The sequence below is a fragment of the Leptosomus discolor genome, chromosome Z, assembly GCF_034619465.1.
Source record: "Leptosomus discolor isolate bLepDis1 chromosome Z, bLepDis1.hap2, whole genome shotgun sequence".
NCBI classification, from domain to species: Eukaryota; Metazoa; Chordata; class Aves; order Leptosomiformes; family Leptosomidae; genus Leptosomus; species Leptosomus discolor.
The window spans coordinates 5,364,994-5,384,133 of record NC_141419.1 but is presented as its reverse complement, the minus strand read 5'-3'; the positions used below and the strand labels follow the sequence as shown (position 1 = coordinate 5,384,133).

Genomic DNA, 19,140 nt, shown 5'->3' with positions numbered 1-19,140 from the left:
TGTCATGGGGGAACAACAACAGTTACTGTGAAAAGGGGGATATGGTCTGAATTCCCAGGGACAGCTGTCTTTAAAAATGGACACGCAATCCCCTAACCCCCAAACCTGCCAAATTACCAGGCTGAATTTCCTCACTAGCAGGCTTCTGAGGGCTGCTTGCTTGGCTGTCTGCTCTAGGATTATGAGAGAGCATCTCCCTTATCATTTTGCACATGCTGTACCATCTGTCCTAAATCTCCCTTTACAGAGGTATGGATTCCAAATGACATTTCTTTCTTAGGAGATAACAGACATGTCTGAAGAATCTTGCTAGGTATGGCTGTAGTGCTATTTATGTGGAATTTTTTTTTTCCCCCTTTGTCCTGCAGCCAGAGTGAACTCTGGTGAACCTTTCTAGTTTTTTTACAGCCAGATATTGAGAAATGTTTTATGCTGTAGTCCCTAGGAAATATGGAGAAAGTCCCGCTGTTCTTTTGTGTGTGTTCTGCTCAAAGCAAGCAAAGGTGAAATATTACTGAATTCAGACATTACAAGGACACAAGAGATGCCTTTAATCTTTTATTGTACATTATAAAATGTTTATTGCTCTGTCTGTATCAGAGGTGTTGACCTCTCCCTCTTGGTGATGGAGGAGTATGTTCTGGCAAAGGATCCACTGAAGAGACCGTTGGGGTTGGCCTGCCTTCTGAAACGGGCACAAGGGAAGCTCTTGCTTGTTCACCAACAGGTCTACAAGCAGACTTCCTAGTGCCTTTCTCTCAGATCAACTATTTTGGAAAGGCTGGTGACAGTGGAAGAGGAGAGATGGCTGAACTCTGTTACTGCCAGCCTGTTTCTTTGCAGGGACTTTTAAACCAGGCTCATCTGAGTGCAGGTTTGTTGTAACAAGATTCAAACCCTCCTCAGGCCAACCTCACTCGGTATTTGATGGGACAGGTAGGATCTTGCCTCATCCCCAGTGCGTATGGAGTGATGGTGTGGAGTAATTAAATACAGATACCCCATGGCACACTACAAAGAGTAAATCTTTTCCATGTGATGGACTTGCATCTACCAGCTTCCAGAGCACCAGCAATCCCAGGGATCCTGTCAGCTTGCAAACATCAAGCACTTAATCAGAGAGAGGAGAGCCCCAGCCCCTTTCCCCTTCATCGCCATCCTTTTTACGGAGGACTGCCTCCAGCAGATAACTGGCATACAGCATCACGAAAACAGTGCAGGCAGGACGTGTAAGGAGAACCAGACTTTCCCACAGGAACCCTACTAAAAGAAGCAGTTTAAGAACTTAAGCCCTCAGAAAAAGGTCCCTTAGGCAAGAGCCTTTCGCAATAAATAGCTGTTGCCGCTGGAGACCTTGCATAGCAACCGGTATCATGAGTTTTTTTTTCTTTTTTCTTTTTTTTTTTTTTTTTTTTTTTTGCTGACTGGCTACATTTTTACGGACCTTTTATCACACTAGTGGTGGACTCGGGCCCAGCTGAAAATACAGTGAAGAAAATGGTTGAAATTATCTTGGAAGCTAAATAACGGCTTCTGGTGTCCCCTCTTGTTGGTCTGTGCCTCAGTGTTCGGTGTGCCCCGATTAGCTGAGATGAAGAGCACCAGTGTGAGACAGGAGAGACAGCAACAGTGGAGACGTGCTGCAGCCTAACTGGAGAACGACCAGGGAAGTTCTCGCAGTGGGAATGGAAACTGGGATATGCCTTTTTTTTTTCTTTTTTTTTTCTTTTAAAAACTCACCTGCAAGATGTGTTACACAACACACATTAATGGAACAAAGCAAGCTGAGAGCACACAGCAGCCAAAATCTGGTTGCTAGTCGTGTCTTGAGCTTTCCTCCTTTCTTGCTTGGAGAGGAGTGACAGTGACTGATGCCTGAGCTTACGTTAAGACTGTCAAGATGTAGTGACAGTGAGACAAAATAAAGATACAATAAAACCTTTTACATTTCCAAAGACAGGAAAACTGTTCCAGAAGACGGAGCATGAGGGTGGAGTGTGTGAGAAGTTGCTCCGGCCCAGGTGATTCACGAGTCCGGTACAGGATCACTGGCAGCAGCTGTCTCACTGATGCTTTTCCATCTTAATTGTTTATTTGGGTTTCAGGGTTTTTTGCAGGATTTTTCTTTCTGGCCAGATGTTTTGCAGAACACAGACAAGGAGGTGCATGCCGGCAAGTGACAATCACAAGGTCTCTTTCCAAATTGCTCCAACAATATTTCACCTCCCTAGTCATCAAGGCTCAGAGGCAGAAAGTGAGAGTGAGGAATGGAGTCCATCTATCAGATGGCAGGCTGTCACGCTTCAATGATATTCACTGAGGGCTTGTTTTTTGGAAACTAGAGGAGAAGAGGAGACAAAGGAAGAAAGGATGTATAGGAATTGCTAGAGAGGAAAAAACCCACATCAGAGATGAGCACAGTGTGCCGGTCAGTTTTTGTTTTTCTAAAATGTCTTATTCCCATCCCCTCAGGAAAATGGAAAAGGGCCAGAGTTGAGGCTTTAGGATTGTTTGATTCATCACTCTCTGCTGCTGAATGCGCGTGAATGAGTGGGCGATTTCAAACAACATGTAAACGTGAAGTGGTGGGGATGTGCCGGAGTGCAAGTTGTGAATAGAAACACAAGAAAGTTAAATTGATTGAAATAAATTGGTATAAATTATATGCTTGAGTCTGTTTACATTATGGGTATGGGACACCTTTAACATCACGTGTGTTTCCAGCCGTGCTCCTGCTGATCAGCTCTTCAGTTGATCGCAAGAGTAATATCCTCTTTACCACACCTCACCTAAGGGCTGCTGTGGGGGTAAGGTCCCAAGCAGCTCAGGGACTGCAGCATCACTCAGTGCATTTTTCTTCTAGAGATGTTCAAATATTTCCGAAATATGGATTGAAATCTGTTTTACTGATGGACGTGCAGGCTGATCCAGAGGTGGGAGTGCAGTGCTGGTGTCCCGATGCATCTGGGAGGCTCAGCGCACTAAGGAAGCCCTGGTGCTGGCCTGCGTGGATGTGAAGGGGTGTTTCCTTTCTGCATCCCCGCCGGAGGGAGGAGGCTGGAGTGAGGTTGTTTAACAGAGGCTGCTTTTTGGGTAATTTAGCTGAAGCCCAGCTGGAATTTGATTGTCTGCCCCGACCCCCATCATGTGCCAGCAGCATCTCACCTTGCTGCGGAGGAGCCCTCCGCTCTGGTGCTCAGGAGTGCTGTTCTCCGAGGCGCTCTTGACTTTCTCCTTGCTGTTATTTGGCTCATTATCTTTGATGATATCGTACTGTCTGCAAAACAGGGCGATCACCCCTAACAGGAAGAAAGCGTTATTGATCACACAAATGAGCTCGGCCCCTGGAGCCTGCAGAGATCAAGAGATCCCTTGCTTGCCAGCCAGCTTTGTGCCTTCTGGTAGAGATCTCAGCAGCATTCGCAGTTGCTCCAAGGATCATTTGCTAACACAGCTAGTCAGCCCTCTGGCTCTTTCCTTCTCAATGCCTAATCCCGTGCTAAACTAGTTAGACAGAAGGACAGAAGATTAATTATATTCTAACTTCCCTGACATTAAATGGGACAAATGTTTTAAACCCTCCGTTTGGATAGCGATCAACACTAATCATGCAGCTCTGCAAACACAGGAGCTCCTGGAATTTCTGGTTAGTGACGATGTGTCCTCTGATCTTTCACCTCTGGGGTGAAGAGAAGGAGCTGGAGGTGGCAGAGGAGAGGCAGGTACTGTACCTGCCTGCCTGTGATACAAGCCAGGGCCTTTTGAGAGCAGGACAACATCTGCAAATACGCAACAGTGATGGCAGCAAAAGCTGCCAGTGGAAATTTCCTCCCACACACACCGGCACATGAAGGGAAAAGCAGGGGCAGCCATGACACATAACAAGACTGCAGATGTCTTTCTCGGAAGCTTTTACGTGACATTTTGACCAAATAACCTCTCTGCCTGCAGATTCCAAACACCGAGCTTAAGTAGACCCAGGCAGATGCTGCTTCTCCCTTACTGAAAAATATTCCAGCTCCCCTAATAGCAAAACATATGTAAAGCTTTCACCAGATCGTCACAAACTGCTTTATAAGGCGAGATGTTGTTACGGCAGCTGCCCCCGGGTGTTCCTGATAAACTCAGTGGTCCAAACTCTTTCTTGCGTATGTGAGCAAATGGCTGATCCTAGGAGAATAGGGTAACATCTGCCACAGTCACACCTTCTGTGTTTTCTGATGGTAAAACTGAGGCACAATGAAGCAAAGTGCTGTGAACAGTACCAGAAATACAGACAGCGCAGGAGCTTGGGTCTTGTCTCAGTTCAGAGCCCTTGGCACAGCCCGTTTTCGGTTCACATTTGCTAAAGCACCGTCATACGTTCATGTTGTGGCCAGGCCAGGTTAAAAGCTGGAAAGAGGTTTTTGTAAAGAACCCACTAGACGTAGAGAGATTTTCCACCCACCCACTTTCCTTTTTAAATGTATGTCATCTGTCTAGAAGGGAAATTGTGGTATTAGCAAATTCTTTGTTCTGACACTGATCTGAGTTTTAGATCATACTACAGTGGGAGATGAATCAGTTGTTCGGTCGCTTCATGTAATTGTTCATGATTGGTTTTACTGGCAGGGTATTTAAATTTGAATGTACACAAATAAAACTTGACATAAATGCTGAAAAGATTATGGACTAGAGGTTTTGGAAACCTTTTAATTTAGTTTAGGGTTTCATTTGGTTATCATCTTTAGCAATAATTGCTGTCCAGTTTCTGGAAATGCAAATCACACATGGTAAAGTCAGGACTTTCCAGGGCAAAAAAAATATTACACGTGGATCTGGTTCTGCGTCACCTGGATTCACTTGTGTGAGACCTTGCAGAACTGTACAGGACACGGTTAATCCCTCCATCCCCCTTTGTTGTGAGAGATCTCAGAGCAGTGACTGGCTTCGTCTTCACATCTCTCCCTGGAGGTATTTCATCTCAGCAGGATCTAGTATAAGTGGGCCAAATTTTCTGTTGGAGTAAACTGATGCAAGCCCTCTCAATTCAGGATTGTTACAGTTTGCAGCAGCAGAGATGACAGACCACCTTTAGAGGACATCACGTTAGCTCACCACTACATGTTGTCAAAGTCATCAGCCACTCAATACTACTGTGGTGGGTTTCTCTTCTGACCGAGGAAAATTCTGTGTGACGCTCTGTGTGTGTAAAAGTGGTTTGACTGGGACAAGAGGACCAAATACCGAGTGGCAAAAGTTGTCTTTTATGGATCATAGATTTACCATAGTGCTAATTTCCCTTCCTGCCAATTTCCTTGGGTCACCTCAACCATCCCCCTTGGGCAATGTGCTCCGTGACTCGCAGGGACCAAATGTTGTTTCATTAATGTTTCACGTTGCAGCAGGAGCAGCAGCTGACTGGCAGCCAGGGGAGGCTGGGGCTCTAAATAGAAAACAAGCATGTGCAAACTTTATTTCCCATTAACTCATGCATGTAATTTCCAAACTGAACAAGCTGAAGGGCTGGCTACAGCCGCTTCAGACATGCTAAGCTGATGGAGCAGAAGTCAGAGGCACTTTCCTCTCCCTGTTTGCTAGCCTAAAACATATGAGCGAGATCTGCCCCAGGTACAATTTGCTGTAAGCTCTGTTGAAATGTGGTCCCAAACTCGTGTCAGAAAACTCTTTGTTCTCTTTGAAATTTAATTTATATGTTTGCATATATTACAGAAAGTCATAGTAAGGGGTCTTCATATGGAAGCAGCACATCTACCTGATGCTCTGTTAGAGGCTGTGTTGATGTATGTGCCTAGCTATGCCCATCGCATCCCACAGCAAAGTGGCCCTAGGATGACTTTACTGCACCTTCCACAGCACTGGGTGCTCTCAGCTGCAGCTGGGCACGTGGTTGTGCTTCGGAAGTCATGCACTACAGTAGCCGTTTTGTAGGAGAGCCTCCGCTTGGCTTAGAACGATTAGTGGCTGCAAGGTGTAAGGAGGACTCGAGTGGCACTTCAAAAGATTGCCAAAAGTTTGGCTCCAAAGCACCCTTTGGGGTAGCAGCTTACAGCTCATGCTAGTCCTTCCTCTTCCCACCATCCCAAGCTCATGTAGACTTTTCTTTCCTCTCGGTTAATATATTTCTGCTAATGTCCCTCCTCTTCCTATTAAATACTGTTCTTTGTATTTTAATAGTGGATGTTGAGAGGATCTGGGTTTACTGGTGTTTTGATGTTTGGGGCCATTTGTTCTTTCAATGCTTCCATTATTTTAATTGATTTTGAAGTGGGTTTTAGTGTATATATATAATAGTGGATGTGGAGATCGAGACTCTTGCATTTCTGTTTTGCATGAGAGTTGGAGCTGTGTAGTAGCCAGATAATTACAGTGACCTGTAGGTATCATTTGAAGGGCTCGAGGCATCCTGTTGGGTGGCTGAGGGCATTACCATCAGTGCATTCTGGAAAAATTGAGATTATGGGATTAGCCATGGGGAATTAAGCAATTGGTTCGTCAGGTCCATTATCTACTTCCTGCTGGACCAGATCTGATTCACCTGCTTTTGGTACCCAACTTGTGATGCTGGAGAGGGAACTGAGGTGCCCTTACAGTGGCATATGCTGTACTCTTTATGGGAGGAAAGGTTTCTTTTCAGGTCTTGCATGATTACAGGTGCAAACCAAGCAAGCCAGTGGGCCCTGGGATATTACATGCTTTTGACAGAAAGATTGAACTGACCTGCCCACATGAACAACACCACAACAATGATGAGAATTTCCCCCGCTCGCAGCTGTTGGTTTTTCTTTGCCATCTCCTTCATTGTCACCTCATCTGCACAAGGGGAAAGAGAGATCATGAAGCCTGACCGCGCGGCTCAGGCTGCACTAGACACTGGTTTAACAGTGCCCTTGACTCAAATCATCCGTGCAGCAGGGTCAAAGCGAGCAGGGGGAGAGTCCTCGCCCGTCAGTCACGCCAGCAGCATGAGCTGCGCTTTGAACTCGCAGAGCATCAGCTGCTCCGCAGCAACTGCCCCTGACAAACCTGCAGGAGAAGGGGCGAGGGAGGATCAACAGACAGTTACCACAGACCAGCTGCCACGGGGGTCAGTCCACATGTTATCTGGCCCCGTGGCGGCTCGCTTTGCTCTGTCCCTGGTCTCTGTTAGCGCCGTCTGCGCCTGTCACAAAGCCTTGCATGCTTCAGCAGTTCCTCTCCCCGCTCAGGAGTGTGGAGCCTGGCATGATATTTTTCAGTGGAGCCATGGGATTCGGAAATGAGTAGAGCCTTTTTGCAGGACGTAATGCGCCTCCTTGGCTTCAAAGCACTAAGAAGATTACCATCCAGGCCTCCAGGGAGGGATGCAGTGCTCCTCTTAGTGCTTTCAGATGAACAGCAATTCAGTATTTACAGACACCAAATCGTTTTAGCAGAAAGAGTCAAGAACTCACAACGCCCTAGGAACCATGGCCAAAAGCCCTGCAACAGGCTGGGTCCTCAGTGGGCAGGCAGTAACCCTTTGTGTCCCAGACCCCTGTGCTCCCTAGCCCTTTTTGTAGCAGAGATTCTTGCTGACAGAAAACATTCAACAATCTAGTTTGGCTTCAGAGGAACAAGTGAAGCAATTGCCGGTGAGGAAGTGCCTGATTTCCTCCATGGAGATACTCAAAACCCAACTGGACATGAGCCTGGACAACCTGCTCTAGTTGACCCTGCTTGAGCAGGGATTTGGACTAAGTGATCTCAAGAGGTCCCTTCCAACCTAAACTTTCTGTGATTCTGTGATTTGGCAGGAATATTTGAAATGTAAGAAAAGTGGGAGTCTTTGGGAAATTTTTGACCCTGCTGTCCTGGAATCTAAGCACAGGAGGCCCAGCGAATCCCCCCAAGTGCCCTGTGAGCACAGCGGTGGTGTGGCCAGCGCCATCCCGGGGGCTAGTTCCACATGAGTTCACAGGCTGCTCAGGAATTTCCTCTGGCATTCTCCACTTGCGAGGATGCTGGACACACAGCTCCCGGTCTGGAAACCTTCTCCTCCTCGCTTTGCCTGTTAAACCTCATCTGAAATGGGAGAAATGAACTGCTGGCCTTCGGCAGCACCTCCCTGTCACTTTGTGCACCCGCCAGCCTTGTCTGTTGGGTACACTCAGGGCACCCCACTTGTCCACGTGGGGCTGTGAGAGGGCACGTGGCCCTGCGTGCGTTTAACCCAGCTGTTCTCATTGCACAGGATACTGCTTTCCTCTCTGCAGAGCCCTACACTGCCTGGGCGTCCCAGGGGCCACATAGGAACTCACCCACACTTGCCTTTGTTTTTAGAGGCTAGTTTCTCAGCTTCCCTGGGGGTCTTGAAGAGGACTGGCTCACTGGCAGGGCTCTGGCCTTGGATGCTGATGGACTGGACATGCACAATGTACTCAGTGTCCTCCTCTAGGTCCCAGAGGGCACAGGAGCGGGTGGTGGTGTTCACCTCCTGGATGAAGCGCAGCATCCGCACGTCCTTCTTCTGGAAGCCGAGAGAGGAGAGCACAGAGTGGTGGAGAGGCCTCCCGTGTGCACTGCTGTCATCTAAGACCACTGCTTCCTGCCCTGTCCACCATGGACGTGGAGACCGTCGGACCCTTTCCCCTCTGCAGCTACCAATACGTGAAGCGCTGCTGCAAAGAGGACGGGAAGCCAAGTCCCCTCCCAGACCACGAGGGACAGGACGAGAAGGAATGGGCTTAAACTTCAGCAAGAGAATTTGGAAACTGAGGGGACCTGGGGTGAAGATGAACATGACCAAAACTGGGTAACTGTAGGCACCATACCTGTTGGGAAATTGCAAATCCAATGACAACTTCATCTTCCAGGACATCCCAAGTCACAACGGCTGAGTTGGCTTTCAGGTGTTTGACTGTGACATTTACTGGAGCCGACGGGCTGTCTGCAAGGAGGGAGAGCAGAGCCTTTACAGAGGCAGGAGACAGAGCAAGGGCAAGGAAGGGAGTGGGAAAAGACCTTGCTCAGGGTCCTTCCTGTCTACAGTTCTGGATGTGGGACCGGCAAATTGCAGGTACTCCGTGTCTTAATTACCAGTGAGGTTCTAGGAGATCTCTGCTGAGACTATGAGTTGCCTTAGACACGTGCAAAATGACTGACCCTTGGAAAGAGTTTCTTTTAACAACACAGAGGACCACCAAGTAGCTCATTCATCTCATCCTTCCCAGCCACGTGCTGTGTTTTCTCTGTTGTTTCCCATTACGGTCTGACAGTGACAGCTGGGAGGAAATGCATAATCTGCCTTGGAAGCATGAAAACAGAGTGCTTTGATGAGCACTCTGGAGGTTTGAAATTCAGGAGTAGAAAATGGGACTGTTTCTTTTGCTTTTCCCTTTAGTTGGACAGAGATCTTTTTATACATGTTTTGCAGCTGATGGGCTGTCTCTCAGATGGTGGGAGGACATCCAGCAACCATCTGCTTGCAGCTAACAGGACAGAACGCGCTACAACAGCACCGATGGACCATTGTCCTGTGAAAAGGGCAGGCCAGGAGAGCAGTAGCCTGAGGCTCCGTGTTTATTCCCAACTCCAGAGTGCAGCTGAGTTTCCAACTGTGGGGCGGATCTGCGTAGCTGCCAGCCTTGCCAAAGAGAGCTGGGCTGGGATGTACCAGCTGGGCTCCTGCCCTCCTGCACACCCTCACCGGGAGCCTCTTCCTGAGGGAGCTACACAGTGCAAAGCCCTTCTGGGCATCTCAAGGGGAAGGTTTTACCTCGTGGGCTTGGCACAGTCCTTCTAGTGCTCCGTGCAGCAGGTTGGACTCCTGTTCCCTCTCCTCTGCTGGAATTTAATTCACAATCTCCAGCCTCTGCCCCGAACCTGAAGGCAGTAGATGCTAACGAGACTGCTAGGACTCCGACTACCCCCAGGAGGTCAGTCGGGTGAGGAGTAGTCCTTTTTTCTGACTCTTATCAAAGAATAATACTCTTACTGCACAACGCTGCCCTTGTGGGGCTGGGGCTGAGGTCAACAGTAAAAGAAGGATGCATGTGTGCGCGTCTCCAGTAACACTTGTTGGATTTATAGTCAGTCCCAGCCGCCTGAATGTGGCCGAAAATATTCTAGCTGTAGTGTCAGTGTCTTGTAACAACTGACTTCACTCCCAGTGAATGTTCCTCCGGGAACAGAGAAAATAACGGGAGCACGAAACTCCCCAGCTGAAGGTCAGCGCTGTTCTACACTTAGCAGAGCGATGACCTTATTCCTTTCTCTCCTCCACAAACAACACCCAGAGTCCAGCCTTCAGAGCTCCCCTTGCCAGCAGATGGGAGACCCACCCACCAGTGACACCCGTAGGAACAGGGTGTCTGGACACGCCGTTGGGACCCGGGTTGATTCTAGCGAGTCCTTCAGTGAGCAAAAAGGTCTCTGAACGGTGCATGGCTAAGTTCACGTCAATTTGGGACTTCAGAAGGAGGAGCAGCGAGCAATCGTGGCCTCCAGGATTTCATAAAGATGTCCTTCCTCTCTGGAGTAGATGATCAAGTCGCTATTGACCCAGAGCATTCTCGTCTCTCAGGGGCTGGCCTTCATGAAATGAGGCAGTGGTCTCTCCAGCCAGCTCTCAGAGAACGGCAACATTTATCCTCCTCACCATCCACTGCAACAGCAGGGCCAAGGACAAGCTGAGCAGGGGAGACGGATCATCCTCCTCAGACCGAACACCGAGTCCCTTCTGGACTCAGCTCCCTGCTGTGACACAAGGAAGGGACGTGGGTCTGCAGCGCCTCGCCTTCCCCCGTGACTGAACCCGTGTGCCAACAAGGGTAGGGTCTAATTTTAGGAAGGGGCAGTCAGCAGATGGGAATGCGTACGGGGAAGGTCTGTGAGTCATGCCTGATGAATTTGCTAGAACATACGGAGGACATGACGGAGTTGAGAGATGGGAGACAAAACAGTGTCCAGCTGCAGCCAGGCACTGCACCCTTCTCAAAGTGCAGCTGTACAGTTAAATCCCGCCATGGTTGTCTTTCCTGGATATTTTTAGGAGCTAAATTTTTTTAGGAGCTACCACTGATTTACCCAGCTTAGGCTGAGGAGGCCTTTGAAAAGAGATGAATTAACCCTGCAGGAACAGAGAGCAGAGTATCAAGGAAAAAGCTTCAGGCTGGGAAAAGGGAACGTACAGCACGCCACGCGCGGTGCCCGAGTCTCCGTTGAAATTTGTGACCTTGAGGGAGGCATTGCATAAAAGTGGTGAAGTTTCCTGATGACATCAAATGTGGGGGAGTTGGGAAGACCTAGCAGAGCTGGAGAAGAACAAACAACCTCTCTGGGAATTGATGAGAGAAGGTGGAGGGCTGTGAGGCAGAAGGGAAGCGCTCGGCAAAGCTGCCACCCAGGGCTCAGAGCCTGCAAAGCAGGACTCAGGATGTAGGCAGGGGAGCTGGTGTGGGTGATCGAGAGGACTCTGTAAAACCCCCGTCGTAGTCAGACCTGAGAGAGAGATGGAGTAGTTGAAGTCAGCAGACAATACAGTGAAGTCTAGGACAGCAGATCTGAGTGTGCCTTTCCTTTCACTCCCCCAGATTAGGAGCAGCTTCACATAAATCAGTGGTGTCAAACGGCTATAAAAGCGTTAGGAAAAGAGAATTAAGCACGGCGTTTGACAGAAATACAAAGCCAGGAAAATTAGTTTCCTGCTCCCAGCGCTGAGTGAATAATTTGGAACCGAAATTTTAATCCATGAGGATGCTTTTCTCCTCGCTCCCGGGAGATGCATGATGAGATCATGACTTTCTAAAATCTAATCACTGTTCCAAGATATTCCACACCGCTTTTGGCTCCCTGGGCCAGTTGCGGCTCTTTGTAGTGCCAGCCTGGCTGAGGTCAGGGGGAGAAGATGTAATTTCTGGCATCTCTAGCAGGGCCTTGAGGTGCCAAATCCAAATGTTTGGTTCCTTCTAGAGGAGTCACATGCAACCCCTGGAAACTTTGCTTCTGTGCCCAGGGAAGCCGCTGCTGTTGTGGGAGCGGGCACAGAGGGTGGGATGGCCCCAGGGGCTGTTCCTTGCCCTGCTGCGGGCGAGGTAGCAAGGAGCAGGCTGTGGATCGAACCTTTCTGGCGCGTGTTTACTCCAGAGCACATCCTCTGTCTGCTCTGTAAGGGACCCCTACGGCACAAGATCTCTGGTTTAGCAGTTTAGCTTCGTCTCGGCGCAGAGGCTGCGGTGCCTGCCGGAGCGAATCACACGTTGCAAACGGGCAGAGGGTCTGTTTGGCCAAATTTGAACGAGAGCTGTGTGCTCGGAGGAGAAGATGCTCTCGTTCTGGTGTCAGCAGAAACTGCAGCCCCCTCTTTAAGGGGAAGCCCTGATTAATGAAGATAAAATCATGATTTTTAAACGCGAATGGCTGCTTCAAAACTGATCATGCTTAAGCCGTGTCTTGTTTTCTTCCCGCAGGGACCCTTCACCAGCTGACTCGCTGTCCTCCACCCCCCAGGGCTGCGTGTCCCAGCCATGCCTCGCTCCTGCCGACCTTGGGCCCTTTTGGCAAGAGCAGGTCAGAACCGTCTCCGCACAGCAAGGAAGCACGAGCGATGAAGATTGCCCTTAATCCCCTCTCAATGCTGAGAATTCCTTCTAGCCTCTCATTAAACACTTTGCTGATTATTAATGGACTTTTATTTGAGAGAGAAAAAAAACCAAACCCCACATTTTACAGCTTTGGGCTGATTCCTCCCCGGCTTTTCATTGTCGACACGGCGGCTGCTGGCACAAGGAAGAGGAAACCACCCGCCTGCCCCTTATGTTGACTTCACCGTCGGAGCTGTAGCTTGGATGGGATGGAGAGCGAGGAAGAAAGGGGCAAAGCTTTGTCTCCATCCCACTGCTGCTGTCCCCTATGAAGGTGAGTCTGCTGATTGGGGGTGGTGGGGTGAGCAAAGGGGGTGTCCAAGACACCAGGGCACCTCTAGGATCAGGGAGGTACCTAGGCCACAAAGACATCACTGGGAGATGCTCAGAGCTCCTGGCTCCTCTGCCACGGTCCCTCTCCTGACTGTTTTGTGTCTCTGACTTGTGAAGCCGCTCTCAGTTTGCACCTTCTGCCCTGAGCTCTTAGGGTGGGGCTGGGGGTGGGAGCTGGCTTGCTGCCTTTAGCCGTGCGAGCTGCTGGGGGGGATCACCGCTTGGAGTGAAAGGTGGAAATGTCACACCCTGGGAGGTCACCGCTGCCGGCCGAGTCCTGTGGTCAGGCTGTAGTTCTGCGATTAGAGCGTATTCCTGGGTTTCTCTCCCCAGCCCAGGGGCCCAGCCTGGCCCTAGAACTCTTCCTTCCAAATTCAACTGTCCTGGAAATGGCACCTACTTGGAAGTGCCTGGAGTGGCAGTTGCTTCCTACATGGCTAAGGCTATGCTGTAGTCACATCATTTTCCAATTCCTTTAGCTCCTCTCCCACAAAGCAGCTCCTTTCCTGCTGTGAAAGGCTCAGCTGCTTCAGAGCCCCCCAGGACACGGTCCAGCGAGCAGAGTGCCTGCCGAGACTCTGAAGCGGCTTGCTCGGTGCTATCCACCGGCAAGCTGTGTGCCCTTTCCTGCAGGGAGCAGTGAATGCCAGCCTTAAATCCCAGTAGCTCTTTATTCCTGCACTGCAACCTTCCCTGTGGACACGAGAGCTGGAAGGACACGACCTGCAAGGGGAAGGAGCATCCCGTAAGGTCCCGTGTGATGTTCTCTGCGGAGCTCTGCCGCCCGCTCCCTGAGCGTGGGTACAAAAAGACCCGCTTTCGCTGCCTTTCTGAGCCTTTCTTTGCTCTCCCAGCATGGTTCCCTTCAGTGGCTGTAATTGCTTGTCAGCTTTATGGGGTATGTGGGAAGGGCTGGCGTGCCGTTCAGCTTCCCCGAGGGTTTTAATGAAGGGAGCCTGCAGGGGAGTGGGAGGGAGCAGAGCCCACCGCTGCCATCCCGCTCCCGGCCGCATGGGAAGCGGGGCTATTTGCTAAGCTCTGACGATTTCAAAGAGCAGAAAGACCAACTAGTGGTTCTTCAGTCTGGGAAAGAGGCAATTATTTCCTGCTGACCGCCCACTCCCCTGTACAAATGGGATATTAATAGGCCAGCCCCCTCCTACCCCCCCTCTATCGCCGGTTCCCCAGGGAGTGAGGGCCCAAATGTGCGGGTAGAAATGCTGTCAAGGAGGACGGAGCCTTGCCAGGGAGCACGGTGCTGTGTCCAGCCTGGCCCTCAGGAATCCCTCAGGGCAGAAGGAAGGGGTGTTTCTACTTTGGAGAACGCCCTGTGCTGCCAAACCTTAGACCCTCGGAGTCCTGAAGCTGAGCAGGATTCACTCGGGTCTCGCCAATGGGTTAAAACCCAGCGCTAAAGCGCTGCCAACCCAGAGCAGAGTCGCTGCCGTGGCACATCTTGTCCAGGACCCGAATGTCCCGGGAGGACTGGCTACCACTGTCTTTTCAAGCCCTTCTCAGCCCATGCCTATGTCATACTAGAGAAATAAAAGCGAAATCTGTCAGGCAGAGGGAATGAGCAACCCCTGGGGTTTCCCGGACGGCCGCTGGATGCCGGTACCCAGACCTCTTCTGCGAGTTTGCTGGCTGGTCCCGACCCAGCTTTGCTCTTGTGCCCAACCCTCTGATTTTTACTGCACACATAAAGATTTGCATGCTTCGCTGCTCGATACGTTTCTGCTTTTAACTGAATTAGACTTGAGTCAGGCCCTAACTTGGCCTCCGGGTACTATATAAACCGGGAGGGGTTTGTTTAACAATAAATGCCAGGAGGAGGAGGCCGTATTCAGTACCAGCACATGGGTACCACTCCCTGAAGGCTGCTTTTGGATCCTGCCCTGGTGTGCATGGTTAATGTGTGCGAGCGTGCCCCTCTCTGGGAGGGATCTCCGGTTTCCACATGTATGTTCCCAGCAGGAAACAGCGTTTGGAAAGAGGATGCCACAACCTTGGCTGCTTTGTACAGCAACATCCCTGCTGAGAGGCTGACACTGAGGTTAGAAACCTCCATATTTCAATTAAATCTCTCCTACGCTGAATGCAGAAATCAATAAAGTGCTTACGCCATCCGTCAGCTGGCCAGGAATCTCCGTGGCCTCCAGGAGACGGGAAGGGGCCGGAGTGGGTCAATTTGCTGCCTCCGAATAGCTGTCAGACCGATCGCTGCTTCCTCGTGCGTGCTGAGCCTATTGCAGGTCCTGATCCTGCCAGGCCGTGGGTGAGCTCCGTCCCCCCGGCTCGGAGGAGGAGGCGAGCGTGCCCAGCGAGACACAAGTTGAGGAAGAGCATCTGCAGCCTGGTTGTCGCCTTCGCTTCGCTCTCCTTCCCCCGCTGCAGCTGGTGGGGCTGCCTGGGGAGGAGGTGAGGATGGAGAACCCACCTCAGCAGAGGAAGAGGAGCCTGGTTGGCAGAGTGGCTCAGGGTGTGAGAACGTTCTTTAAAGCTGAGCAGCGAGCAGAATCCAGCCAGGTGGTTTTGGCCCCTTTTTTGGGGCAGTGGAGATGGAGGAGCTGTTGAGGAGCTCCTTGGATTAGAGGCCAGTCCGAGTCCTGTGAAGGCTGAGAGCTGGACGGGCCCAGAGCTGTGCTGGAGGGTGACGTTCTCCCTCCTCCTGGGCAGCGTGCTGCCTTTCCCCTCCGCCTAACAGAAATAATCCTGACTGGAGTTGCTCTACGGGCTTGCACCTTGCAGGGTTGCTGATTGCCCTAGCACGTTGCAGGGGCCGTGGCCTATTTTGGGGGGGGTTCATCGTCCTTACGCAGCATTGCCCTGCTGCACTTACAGCCTTTAACAGCAGCCCTGCGCCGCTGAGCCCGGCACACCTCCCCCCCCTCTTCATTACCTCTGCCTAACGAGGAGGGGGCCGCTGGCAGCTCGGACCACGCAGGCTGGGCAAGGCAGAGCAGGCACTGTGACAAACTGAAATGGCATTTCTGACTTGCCAACCATCCCGAATGTTTTCTCAGGGACCCCCTCAAGCAGTCGGAGTGAGTCGGGGGGGGCTTCACCCGCGCAGCACTGGTGGGATGCTGAGGGCTATCAGAGCCTCAGTGCGGTGGTTATTTCTCAGCTGCCTCCCGGTCCTGCTTCCCCTTCTCACTCACCTTGGCGTCACCTTGCCAAAAAATGGTCCTGACTAGCCAAACCCCCCTTTCAGAGCCGGGCTCGTGCTCGGTGACGCTCACTCGCCAGCCCTCGCTGCTGCCTTGGCCAGGGGGAACACGCACCCTCCTCTCCCGGGCCAGCAGCTTTAACCTTTCACAACAGGCATTATTTTAAACCCACACGCGTGAGCGCTGGGTCCGAAGGGGAGGGATGGCCGAGCCCCCATCCCTGCCTGACCCTGCTGGGGATGGTTTCCTCTCCGCAGGCTTTTCCAATGACTCTTGGCTTGCATGCCTTGGTGGCCTCGTGGCCACATCATCCGGTAGGGCTGGGGCCACGGAGCTGGTGGTGATGCTGCCGCTACCTCTGTGTGACCTTGGGAAAATGACTCCATACCCTCATTCCTCTTTTCCTTCTCTGAAAAACGGGGACAGCCCAAGTTCACTGCCTCACTGGGGTGCAAGGAGACCATCACAGCCCTCAGCAAAGGGGACCCCAGAAAGAGGAAGCAGTGGGGTTGTGTGTGTGGGGGGGTGGCACAACACCAAGGTCACGCAGCTTTGTCAGAGCCCAGAACCCGAGTCTCCTGCCTCCCTGCTGCACGCTGGAGCCACGAGACAGGGTGGCTATCCGTGTTTACAGAGCTACCCGGCTCGCAACGTGGCACGGACACCTTACGGCACACAAACTGCCCGTAAGACAGGAGCAGAAGGTGGTTATGGGCAGGGACACAACTCCATGTTTACTCTCAGTTGCTGACTGAGGTGATTCAAGGATAGAGAAGAGCAGGGGAAGTGGCCTAGTTTACAGAAAATCAGGAGGGCTGTTACAATTGCAGACGCCTCCGTTGTGCCGCGGTGCTTTCCTCATCGCTCCCTCCGTTTGGGAATGTTTCATTAATCTCCCCGGGTCTGTCAGTTGTGCAAACGGCAACTTCAGAGTGCCGATGGCTGGCCAAGGACGCGTGTGTCAGAGCCGAAGGCATTTGGGGGGTTGCTGCAGCCCCGGCGCAGGCAGGACGAGGGCGAATGTAACTCCAGCAACTCCCGGGGCTGGCTGGGGCACAGGAATTTCCACACCCCAGAGCTCTGTATCCCTCATAGTCACCCCCAACCTCCTGGAATGCAAGATATTCTGGCAATCAGCGTTTTGAAAATCAAAGCAGCTGTTCCACCAACATCTTGCAGCCAGGCAGCCCTCCGGGTGGCTACACAGAGCCGGGGAGGGCGTCTGGCTTGGGCTGGCGCCGTGTGGTGGGGCGAGGGCTTGTGGGGAGGACCGACCAGTGCCTCCAGAGATGTGGCACGCTGGGGTACTCGGGTGAAGGCTCAGCCTGGCTGATGCAGAAGAGGACAGCAGCCCTGAGCACGTCCTGGTCTCTCCAAAATTTGAGCGAGCTCATGGGGACCTTCACCTTCCCAAAAGGATCCCCTACGTCTGAGGACTCGCTCAGCTCGAAGGGGCCTGGTTTTAAGCGGCTGGGATGTGCTGTGCCCCAGGAGAGGTGATTCCTCCGGGACAGCGATGCTTCCTCAGGAGCTCACAGGGCTCCCAGCTGGGCCAGGAGCAGGAGCCAGGGATGGGGATTGCCAAGCTGACGTGCCGTGGTTTTGGCAGAGCCTGGCTGGTTTTGCCTGCTTTCCTCTAGTTTGACCTGTCCAGGCGCGGCTGCTCAGCAGCAGGAGCCCCTTTGCCTCCCCGGTGCCCAGCGCTGGGCGAGGGTCCCTGTTTGCTCCCCTCGAGCCCTGTTTTCATACCACGTTGCTACACCTGCCTCGGGGGACACCCGCCTGTAAGCGCCCACACCGGGACACCGGTGGCGACGAGACCTCAGTGCCTCTGCGTGTCCAAAATCGCCCCGAGCCCAATTACCGACCAAGTCCCGGCCACCGATACCCCCACACACCGTCCGCTCGGCGCAGCCCAGCCCGGCCCACCCTTCACCCGCCACCTCCGTGCCCACCGGGGGATTCCCACTCCTCCCCCCCGGGGCCCGGCGGCCCTTACCTGCCTCCACCGGGCGCAGACCGGCGTAGCTGAAGCAGAGCAGGAGCGCGGCGCCGGTGCAGCCGAGGAAAGGCTCCATCCCCCGCGGCCGCCGCGCCGCGCCGGGCCGAGCCGCTCCGGGCCGGGCCGGGCCGGGCCCCACCGGCGGCGCGTCCTGCGGGCGCGGCGGCTCCGTTCAGCACCGCGGAGAGCTCCGAGGCCCGGTACCGCCCGGTACCGCCCGATCCGGCTGGGCTCGGCACGGCTCGGCACGGCTCGGCACCGCCCGGAACGGCTCGGTTCGGTACGGTACGGCTGGGCTCGGCCGGGAGGCGGGGGCGGGAGCGGCCCCGCCGAGCCCCGGCTCCGCCCGCTGCAGCGCCGGGCAGCCCCGCTCCGGTCCCTCCCCCGGCCCCGGTGCCGGGGGGGGGGGGGGCGGGTGGGAACAGGGGGCCGTGGGCGGCTCGGAGCCCCCCGCTCAGCCCGGCCCTGTTGCCCGCCTCAGTTTCCCCGTCCCGCCCCTCCCGCCCCCGCCGGGGTCCCGGCACATCCCCGGTCCAGCCCTCCCGGGGGGCTGCTCCCCGCCGGGCCCCACCGGGGGAAGGAGATGGGCGCTGACCCCCGCGCTCAGCAACGGTGACATTTTACCGCCGGGGTTTCGCTCAGCCCCTACGAGTTGCCGGGCTCAAAATTCTGAGGTAATGAGGATTAGATGAGCTTCTGGAATTAGCCGTGCCTCCGGGTTAATTAAGCCGGCAGCGCTCTGATTGACAGTAACCAGTCGGAGGGAACAGAAGCCCTTTCCCCAGCTCAGCCACCAACTCCCAAACCTTGTGACACTGCATGGGGGGACCCTGCTCCGGCCACTGCAGCCTCTGCCGACCCCTCCGCTATGCCCCACCGGTGTCCTGCCCCCACGAGGGTCCCACTGTGTGACAGCCCGCGGTGACCCCACCAGCTGCGAGGGTGCCAGCTGGCAAGGGCTCCAGGTCCCAGCATGCATGGACGGGTCTGACTGGGAGCACCCGGCCCATGCTGCGGGCAGGAGGCAGCAGGG

The 19,140-nt window shown here is 53.0% G+C and overlaps 1 protein-coding gene across 1 annotated transcript; it reads right to left on the bottom strand.

Annotated features, from left to right (window-relative positions):
• Positions 1–2,296: 2,296 nt before the first annotated feature.
• Positions 2,297–18,183, bottom strand: FNDC5 (fibronectin type III domain containing 5). Its single transcript, XM_086479840.1, has 6 exons — positions 18,105–18,183; positions 8,793–8,908; positions 8,290–8,488; positions 6,721–6,813; positions 3,166–3,299; positions 2,297–2,338 (listed from the first exon to the last, which is right to left on the bottom strand). Exons 1-6 carry the CDS (start codon positions 18,181–18,183, stop codon positions 2,297–2,299), a joined length of 663 nt encoding a protein of 220 aa, XP_086335966.1.
• Between the last annotated feature and the right edge of the window lie 957 nt (positions 18,184–19,140).

Excerpts from the sequence above, each read along its gene's own strand:
- FNDC5 (XM_086479840.1), bottom strand. The coding sequence starts at position 18,183 with ATGGAGCCTTTCCTCGGCTGCACCGGCGCCGCGCTCCTGCTCTGCTTC. Across the intron at positions 8,909-18,104 it reads TCTGCGCCCGGTGGAGGCAG|ACAGCCCGTCGGCTCCAGTA; the intron begins GTAAGGGCCGCC and ends CCCTCCTTGCAG. Across the intron at positions 2,339-3,165 it reads GAGGGCTCCTCCGCAGCAAG|TTTCCAAAAAACAAGCCCTC; the intron begins GTGAGATGCTGC and ends CTTCTCCTCTAG.